The sequence below is a fragment of the Argopecten irradians genome, chromosome 8, assembly GCF_041381155.1.
Source record: "Argopecten irradians isolate NY chromosome 8, Ai_NY, whole genome shotgun sequence".
NCBI classification, from domain to species: Eukaryota; Metazoa; Mollusca; class Bivalvia; order Pectinida; family Pectinidae; genus Argopecten; species Argopecten irradians.
Genome location: NC_091141.1, coordinates 34,137,819 through 34,148,231, shown reverse-complemented (window position 1 = coordinate 34,148,231; position 10,413 = coordinate 34,137,819). Strand labels below are relative to the sequence as shown.

General features: G+C 33.0%; 1 protein-coding gene across 1 annotated transcript in view; it reads left to right on the top strand.

Annotated features, from left to right (window-relative positions):
• The first annotated feature begins 1,718 nt into the window (after window positions 1-1,718).
• LOC138330185 (uncharacterized) overlaps window positions 1,719-10,413 on the top strand; it is a 28,223-nt gene continuing 19,528 nt past the window's right edge. The window contains 2 exon segments of the mRNA XM_069277629.1: window positions 1,719-2,182; window positions 7,162-7,249. Of these exon segments, the coding sequence (XP_069133730.1) occupies window positions 7,205-7,249 (45 nt within the window). The 5' untranslated portion in view covers window positions 1,719-2,182; window positions 7,162-7,204.

Sequence of the window (10,413 nt, the reverse complement as noted above, 5' to 3'; positions counted from 1 at the left end):
CAAAGATATACGCAGAATTTATATCTATTTTGTTTTCACTTCTCATTCATTCACTTCAGTTAAAACTAAATGATTACATTCTTAAGTTTCAATAAATATGAAATTATTCATATTGAAAAATTCTTTGAAAAGTTAACATATCAGGGGAGACAACTCTTGCATAAAAACGCATAGAAAAATTATGTACTTTTGACTTTAAAAAAAATGGTATTAAAATTATGTTCTCTAGTTGACACGGTCAATCATATACTTATTTGATTGTCATTGAAGGCATTTTCATTCAGAAAAAAAAATTAATAAAAAATTAATAAGGGACTGCCTTATATGTTCACTGGAATATCTTTTATGCGGTGCCGTTTCAGTATCATAGATCTTTATAACGACCTGCAGGTTTGGATTGTGAGAGAACCATTTATATTTATATAATTTTATAATAGCCTTTGTCTCCGTTGTCATTTTCGTTACAAAAGATGTACCCCACCATGTATAGCCGGTTAATTTCGCGGGATTTTTTTTCCGTAGGACATTAACATGCTCACGAAAATTCGATCTTTCAAAGATTGAGAAATAATTGAATATGCTAAGTTATATGTGCCGTTTTTTTCGTACTCACGAAACAAGAAGAGCTTTAGATATGTTATTCACCACCAAAAGTTACCAGCATTTTCAATATTACAATTCTTACAATACATTGGTTTTAATTTAAAGTCAAATAAGAACATAAAATGAATTTTGGCAGTACTGCCCATAATCACGATATTTACGTTTACAATGTCGTAACACTACATTTTCATTTCACATTTTTAATGTGATTTTAGTATATTAGTAACTACAAAATGAACGAACTACATTTACAGTGCATGCAATCTATGCTGCGAATGATTATAGATCATCACAATTTTTTTCCGTGTCTTTAAATAAGTTTCACAGTTTAATTCATCGAAACTCATGGTTTTCAATTGCTAACTGAAGAAAAAATAACATGTCAAAATTTTCGACCAGTTATTATTTTAAAAAAACAAAGAAAACTAAAAAAAGACTAAAAAAAAACAATCAAAAACAAAAACAACAAAAATAAACAAAAACATAAACAAACAAACACGAAATCGTCATTGTTTTCGATACATCAATATCACAATTCATTATTAATTCTATTACTGACATACCATATAATATACATGTACTCAGCGCTGTCGAATGCTTAATAAATATTTGACTATCCAACAACAAACACTGTTGATAATGATGATACTAAACTATCCAACTGGCCATCATTGAATAGTGAAACTAGACATCTGTTGTATGAACGACGTCACGTGACTTTTTGAAATCAATATATTGTAACAGTGTTTTGATTTTTTTTTATTGAGGAACATGTTTAGTATGTCGTAAAGCAATTGCTAATGGTGACAAATATTGCTTAAAATATAAAGTCAGATTGGTTTTCTAAATGCTATCAATATTCAATCTATCTTAAACATTTTACTTACATTATATCAAAGAAACTTAATGAACCTCTCATACATATATTCACATTACAGATGTCTTTAACATACGTGGATTAATAATCCTGATTATGACGAATTCGATATACCTGTATCTTATGGGATAATCCATTCTATTAATTCCCCCGTGCTGTCCGTTAAAGGCATAGTTTAACCATATATGTATATATGCTATATGAACGTGGGTTTAATTCCCCTAGTTAATTCCGCCGCGGTGTATTATACGAATGTCAATTTAATTACTTACAAGCGGCGAGTATTTCACACTGTTATAAGTCTGTATAGGTATATGGTAGGTCGGGTTTTGTTTACATTCTCTATGACGATGACTTCAGTTTGATCGCCTGCTCTTGGACAATACTACGCTACCGGGAACTGTCAGTCTATAGTGTTTAAATAACATATACATATGATATTGGGACCGTAAATACCACGACTGCGTGTGTGTGGATCCCAACATTGATTTGCACCTGTCGAATAGCTAGGACAGTGGCTCCTATCTAACACAGGGAAATCCTATGGATATAAGTGTTAACTCTCTCGCAGATTATAGACTTTTTCTCTAGCTATAACCCGGTACAGACGGATATTGATACCATTAGTAAAAGGTTTATAGTGTTATAACGTGAAATGTGTATTGGCATAACTCCCTTGTAGTAACACATCTGTTCACGCAGGTAAGTTTGTTCATACACATATATTTTTACTGTTTAAGATATTATTTGGAATGTTTCGAGTCTTAGATCTATCATTTCAAACTTTCTACAGATCATGAATACTGATATTATTTAGAATGTTTCGTGTCTTAGATCTATCATTTCAAACTTTCTACAGATCATGAATACTGATATTATTTAGAATGTTTCGTGTCTTAGATCTATCATTTCAAACTTTCTACAGATCATGAATACTGATATTATTTAGAATGTTTCGTGTCTTTGATATGTCATTTCAAACTTTCTACAGATCATGAATACTGATGTGTTTGTTTGAACTGTTTGTATGGAATAACGGTCTCGAAAAATCGTACTTATGGACGTTTTTGCTTAATATAACATTTCTGAGTGGTTGTCCCTAACCTTTGATGGGTATTTTATAATAAATCTCCACTTCTCTATTACATTAGGTAAAATTATTTAGGTTGTAGTGTGTTCAAATGTTATTATCATATTCTCGTCTCCAGTGTAGTTAAGTGCGGAGAATAATGAATCCTAACATTAAAATGCTTTTGACATACGTTAAATAACCATAACAATACTTTGCACGAATTCTCTAAATTGTAATGAAAACTGCATTCAAAAGAAATTATTTTAGGCAAAATTCTTCACTTATTCCTTTAAGGTCAAGTCTATTTTACGTTCACGTCTTCATAAATTCATGGTCATTCATGATCAATTTGACGTTTACGTCTTCATAGATTCATGGATACCCTGGTCAATTTGACCTTTAACGTCTGTCTTAGTTAATTCATGGATATCTGGTCAATATGACGTTCACATCTTCATAGATTCATGTAAACCCTGATCAATTTGACGTTCACGTCTTCATAGATTCATGAATACCTAGTCATTTTGACGTTTGCTTCTCTTTATTTATTCACGGATACCTGTTCATTTTGACGTTTGCGTCAATTTGACGTTTACGTCTTCATTAATTCATTTATACCTGGTGATTTGGCGTTAACTTTGACTACATAATTCATATTTAGATTTGTATAACTTGATCCAACGTTAGATAAAAATGTGAGTTTAGCTCCTTCACTTTGGTATGTCCAGTCATTAAGTGTCCCTACACTTCCCGAAGGCCTACCAGCGATTGCAGTAGACCTCCTTTCGTGTTGCCTGACAAGCCAGACCTTCGGTATGAATTATTCAGATCGTTCTCAGCATCACAATGGAATAAAGAACGCACCGACGTCTGATCGACACCATAGGTTCCTAATGTACTCCGAGCCTATGCCCTGCTCTAAGTCAATCTTTATATGATTTCAATATTGGTGTCAGTTCACGACGTAAACCTATAGACAGAAACAAAATGTACAGACAATTCCTTACAGTAATATGATACATTTCATATTATGAGAATAAACGAGTTTGTGGTGTATTCATTCCAACAAACATGTCTGAATATTAGCCTACGACCCCGCCAATAACAGTCTGAACATCGAGCTTGCTTTACCTTTGCAAAGAACCCTAATATCCAATTAGATCTTTCTTATCATGACGCTGACCTTAATGACCTGAATGACTGAGGTTAAGATTTACCCCCCCCCCCCAAAAAAAAACCAAAAAAACCCAACAAACAAACAAAAAAAAAAGGAATACGAGGATTGCTCATTCTTTGTGTCTCAATGAGATTCTACTTTGTCTCCAAGATAGTTTTATTGTATAATCACTGTTCTTTTCATAATTATGTCCCCTCCGGAGTCATTTAAATAGAACAGTATAATGACATTATTATTCATTGTTCTGTAAACCCGATCTTATAGTTAGGGTAGTCGTATTTTAATGCCATACTGGAATTGTTAGGCACACACACAAATTAAATCTATACATCTATTCAATATCCACATATGTTTACCACCCATGCCATTCAGATGGTAATTGTTTTGTGAGACCCCATATATTCAGTTTGATTTAGGTTTTGTCCGGTCGATAATACAACGTATACTAATACATACCTGTCTGTCAGGTATTTAAACTAACATGCAAAATACCTATGTATAGTACTTATATACCTACATTGATCTTACGCCTTGCAAAGACGTGTGTGTAATACATCTAAATGTCTAGTGTGTGTTTGTATGCTATTCACCAATATTAAACGCGGTACATTTCTTTACAAATATATTCATGTACATTAAATCTATAATGCTTTGGAATTGAATGTTAAATCGTGAGAGCGGTAGGTGGAAGTGTTACCTGTATATATTTTATGTTTGGTTTCGCATATAAATGTCTGAAGATTATGTAGTATTTCACATACATATACCAGCATACACATATCGGAATGTTACGTTGGTATCGCCAACATACTGTTTCAATATGTGTTTACTCTGTAATATTGAGATATTCGGATACCAATTTTCATGTACATTCCTTAACTTTAGAAAATTCTTAAACTTAAAATGTCTCTAGTGTCAGCATTGTATAAATTAAGAGAGCTCTTAAGGTAAGAAACTTCTGTAATGCTATTCTATGGGAAATTATCCGTAAAAGGAATTCCCTACGCTTCAGTGAGATAGCCCTATAAAAAGCGAGATTTCCACTATTACAAGGAGACACATCACCAATATACCGCTGCCTCCCAAAAACATGCACACACCTCAGACACGCAACACGCTACATACACAAGGGTCCGTCCTAGAATGACCCTGGCTGTTTATGTAACGTTGATATAATCAAACATACAAACCAGAACATTCAGTTAAGGAATTGTCATAAAACTTGGCCCAGATGTTATACATAAAGTGAACACTGACCGGGGCTTATGCTCCGACATCTTCGCTAGCCAAGGGTTCTGGTTCGTGAAGTATGACGTAATCAGAACTCTTGGCTAGCGAAGATGATGCTACGACATGAAACATTGTTCTTTAAATCATGGATATGGTGCTCTTCATGAAGCTTTATTAACTTTGAATAATGAATAATATTACTGTAATTTAAGACACCGTCATAAAGTTATTACTTTTTTTTGCTAAGGACATAAGGCAAGCAAGTAATTCTAACAGAAATGGCCCAAGACTGATTTTTTTTTAAATTATCGAGGCAGTCTTCGCCTTTATCAATACACATAGAGCACAAGCACGCCCACATATGAAAATAACAATAGAAATACATGAAGACAATGTAGGAGATTGATAATGAAACAAAAATCGCCATTTATATGTGAATTTGCTTTCCTTGCATGAAATGCGATTTAATTGAACTGTCAATGCCATTTTGTGAGGTTATGGGTGTCGGCATTTTACTTTTTATTGTAAGTAGGTATGTGTTTTAGACCGTTCTGTCTGAGATTTATTGCCTTTTCTGGCTCACACGGACCGCTGTATGTTTTGTACGGCAGTATGTATACAAGCCAGCAATAGAAACACTTGACATTTTCTACTTCATGTTTATTCTGTGATAATAAATTGATTTCGCACCTGACTGTTTTTAGTCGGCGTGTATTGGAGTACTTATTGGTTATGTTGCCTGAGTAAACTCAGTATATTTGTACTGTAACTTGTAATACGATATCAGCAGGATGTGTGAAATAATGATTCTTTACCAATTGTTAAATGAATTTTCAATTCCAATAACCCTAGTAGCAGAGTATAACCAAACAACAAAAATAGCAATATTATTTAAATAGATCAATTAATCTTTGCTATGTTATTGTGTTACGTAATATACGAGTTACCATACGTCAATGATAAAGCACCTCGTAACATATTATGTAAACCTTATTTTCACGATAAGACACCTCGTCACAGATTATGTAAACCTTATTTTGGCGACATGTCACCTCATAACTGATTATGTAAACCTTATTTTCACGATCAGATTATGTAAACCTTATTTTCACGATAAGACACCTCGATCACAGATTATGTAAACCTTATTTTCACGATAAGACACCTCGTCACAGATTATGTAAACCTTATTTTCACGATAAGACACCTCGTCACAGATTATGTAAACCTTATTTTCACGATAAGACACCTCGTCACAGATTATGTAAACCTTATTTTCGCGATCCCTGTTGTAGAGAATATTTGACATTGAGTTCCGGATAACATCAACTATCGATATCCCCTCTTTACGCGTGCAAACAAACTTCAACTATACAAACAATAATGCCTCGAAGCAGCAATTATTCCTAACTAGTATCTCCAATACATCGATCATATCTAAGTTATAATTACTTTAACTCACCGCCGACAAATGGTAATTTTTATCTATTGAAACAGGAGCATACGAATTAATACTTTTATTCAGTAAAAACGTTACTTGCCCCTATGATCATAATTAAAATGTTTGATCTTCTTATTTTACCTTAGAGTGAAATACTGAATTGGATCCCGAAACAAATCCCTAATACTATGTCCTATATGGAAAGAGGTACCGGTACTGACACCAAAAGCAAAACAAAGTATACTTTATACACTTTTGTGTTACATGTAGTAAGACACACGGTTAAACATCTATAATAATTCAAATGATAAATATTGTTTATACTCTTCACCAAGAAAAACAGATATTTAAGTACCATGACATTTGTTTTTCCACTGAATCTTACGATCACAACTATAGCCATCTTGTTACATCCTGATTACGTCTTCTTTGTACTTCAATGTACTACTTTGTTTCCTGTTTTGATATTATAATTGTTTTATTGTGTTGTTGTTTACACAGTTTTCCAGTATTCTACATTTTGATTAGGTGAAATGTCTCGCATTTAAAATTCTGTCTGCTGGTTTTCGTTTTTGTTTTTTTTGACATTTTATTAGTTGTGAGTATAATTTGGTTAATCTATGTCTTACTAATGGTTAATCTATGTCTTACTAATGATTATTTTTTATCTTTCGGTTGCTTTATAGTTTCTTTACAGTTACTTATCAATTTATTTAGTTATTTATCATTTTGTTTACAGTTATATATCGTTTTGTTTACAGATGAAGACGTATTAGAATTTACTATAGAGTCACACCTGACATCATGCCTTGCGAATCGGGTATCGACATTGAAAACATAGCCCATAAAGTAGGTATTCCCTGATTTACTCTGCGAATTTGCTGATAATACGACGTAACTAGTCATTAACAGTGGACACATGTTTTAATATTAAAAGAAAGATGAAAACATATGCATCATGACTTTCTAGTGCCTGAATCTAATAAATATATCAATATCATGCTTAACTCTAAAATGAAAGGGCCATACACTGCATATTAAAAACTTGACAACGTGTCTGGTGGCAGGTATTTTACTATAAACATTTGACAAATGCTTTATAAATGAAAGAAAGATGAAAACATAAGCATCATGATTTTCTAGTGCTTGGATCTTATAAATATATAAATGAGATGTTTAAATCTATAATGTTGTATTAAGGCATACACGGCATACTGAAAACTTGCGGACGTGTCTGACAATTAATTCATGGGTTTTTGGTGACAGGTAACCTTTGGGTTTTTTTTTTCTAGTACTCCGGTTTTTCTTTTTTCTTTATCAAATAAAAGGGGTGTATCTGTGAAACCCCCCCAAAAAAAACGCTAAAAGGAAAGGTTAAAACAAAGTATATGTAAGAAATATTTGGTGTGTGGTCTTCAGACATCTTGAATTCAGAAGATCTACCCTGTATCTCAGCTACGGAATAATGTTAATGTAATACAACCGGATCAATTCGTCAATTCAGGTGTACGGAAAGTCTCCGGGTGTGTTGACATGCTACTCGGTCGATATCGGGTAGATTAAGACCACTGGTATCTCTAATCAATATTTTGATCTGTTAGAACCTATCATTGTTACCTACAGGCCCGACACCACAGCAGACCGGGATACCCCGAGCTACTTTTATTGAGATAGCTATTAACTAGCGTATGTTAGCCCCTGGTCCAATTGTCAGCGTAGTAATGCAGTCATGAAACCGCGGGCAGTGAAGAAATCATCGGAAATAGAAATGTTCCGTGATTAGAAATAAATCAGCTCTTTCTATAATTATAAACAGATTGAAATCAATATAAGGTAATCCACGGCCAACAAACTGATACCTTTGATATTATAAACCACATAGGGGAATATAGTAATTAAACAAACTGATTGAGGACTTCGAAATTACAAACGACTTTTGGATAGACCTTTGAAATAACAAAGACGGTGAATTTCGTCATTTTCCTTCATCAACATTAGACGTTAAGTTAAAGATCCATTGGTTTTTTTTATTACATGTGATAAAATTACGTGAAGATGTATACCTGGTATGAGTTTTCTTGAGCCTATAGTACAAAAAGTGTATTGGTGGGAATGTAGCAGTCCTATAAACTGATCATGATTTAGACCTTTGAAACAACAACGATGATTAATGTCGTCATTATCCTACATTAGCATTAGGGTAGTGTCTGATCGAACTTTTTTTTTTCTATTATGGTATTTTAGAGGATAGCTTGGCGTTTGATGATCATAGGTATGATGAGTGAAGATGAAGATAAACGTACCATCTATTTTGGGGATTTAATTTTGGCCTCTAGACGTCAAGTTAGAAAATTCATTAGTGTTACATTACATATGATAAAACCACGTGTAGATGCTTACCTGGTATGACCCTTCTGGAACCTATGACACAAAATCAGACTAGCTGAAGTGATAAATAAAAGTACTGGAATAGATTCATTTCAAACTATAAACACATTCCGGCGAAGACACTATTATTCCTTTTTGAGACGAAGACTGTCAAAAGATAAAATGTTGGACCGAAATATTATTTCATTTTGAAGCGAAGGCTTGCAGAGAGCAAAATGTTGGACTAACTTATTATTTTCATTTTGAGATAAAGACAGGCAAAAGACAAACTGTTGGACTAAAATATTATTTTATGTGAAACGAAGACTGGTTCAAAAAAGGCTAGACGGACATATTATTTCATTTTGAGACGAAGACTGGCAAAAGACAAACTTTTGAACTGAAATATTATTTTATTTTGAAACGAAGACTAGCAAATAGCAAAACACAACACGCTGGACGGAAATGTTAATGTATTTCAAAACGGAGAGTGGCAAACGATAACTAGGTCTCTAATATAAATACCCATTCAAGGGACTCGAGCCCAAGTTGTAGATCTGAAGGAGACTCACAAACATGTCGGTGACACCTGGTAAACAGAAATATTATCTACCTTTTATCCTGGCCTATTAATATGAATAACAGGTGTCTTTTAATATAAGGTATATTTATTTATCTATAACGGGAAATCTCCGGGTGGATTGTTGTAGCTTAAACTGATACACATTAGGGGATAAAATAGGTCAATAACCACATAGCTGTGTATCTTTTTAAAGTCCTCCCCGGGACATTTGACAAAGAAAATGTACTCTTAGAATTTTTTCGATACATATTCACAATTCTGTAAATAATTAAACACTAAATAAAATTATAGCTGTAAACAAACTTAAATACAAAAAAATAAAGAAATAAAAATATAAAACAATAAATAAACAAACAAACCAACAAAAACAGCAACGTATGTTATTCCATAATATAATACTATAAACTCATTTTTATTTTTATTCGCGAGACACAGACTTTCGCGTTATTTCGCGAGAGGGGTCGATTGTCAGTATAGCTCTTGATCGCGAATTCATGTACCCGCTAATATATTGAGAATATGGAAAACGCAAAATATCGTATACACGAAAATAACGTGTGTTACAGTATTCAGTGAATAGTTCAGTTAATAAATAATAATGTTGCTTCAGTAAATCAACTTTGTTGTGTCATTCGTCTTAACCATACTTTACTATTCAACCTGAATATCGAACTGCATACATGTAGATATATTTTATATATTAGATATCAGCTAAATATCTTTTCAAAGGTTTTTTTTTTTGAAGATTTAATTCAATTATGAGATAAAGTTTACAATACAAAAGAAATCATCGTCAAAGAAAAAATCGAATAATACATCTAGGAGCAATGACATCGTGTAATCCTTATCAAAATGCTATTATGGTAGAATAAACCCTTGTCACAATATATATTGATCATTTTGTAAAGTAAAATAGTAGCCATGATAGTTATTTTTAAAACTAGTAGACTTTATCAGGACAGATCGGTTCATGATTACTCATGTGTAATCTGGCAATCTTTAATCCTGTCCCCGTGTCGCACTTTTGAAAATACTGATTACCAGGGAAAGAAAATCACCTCTA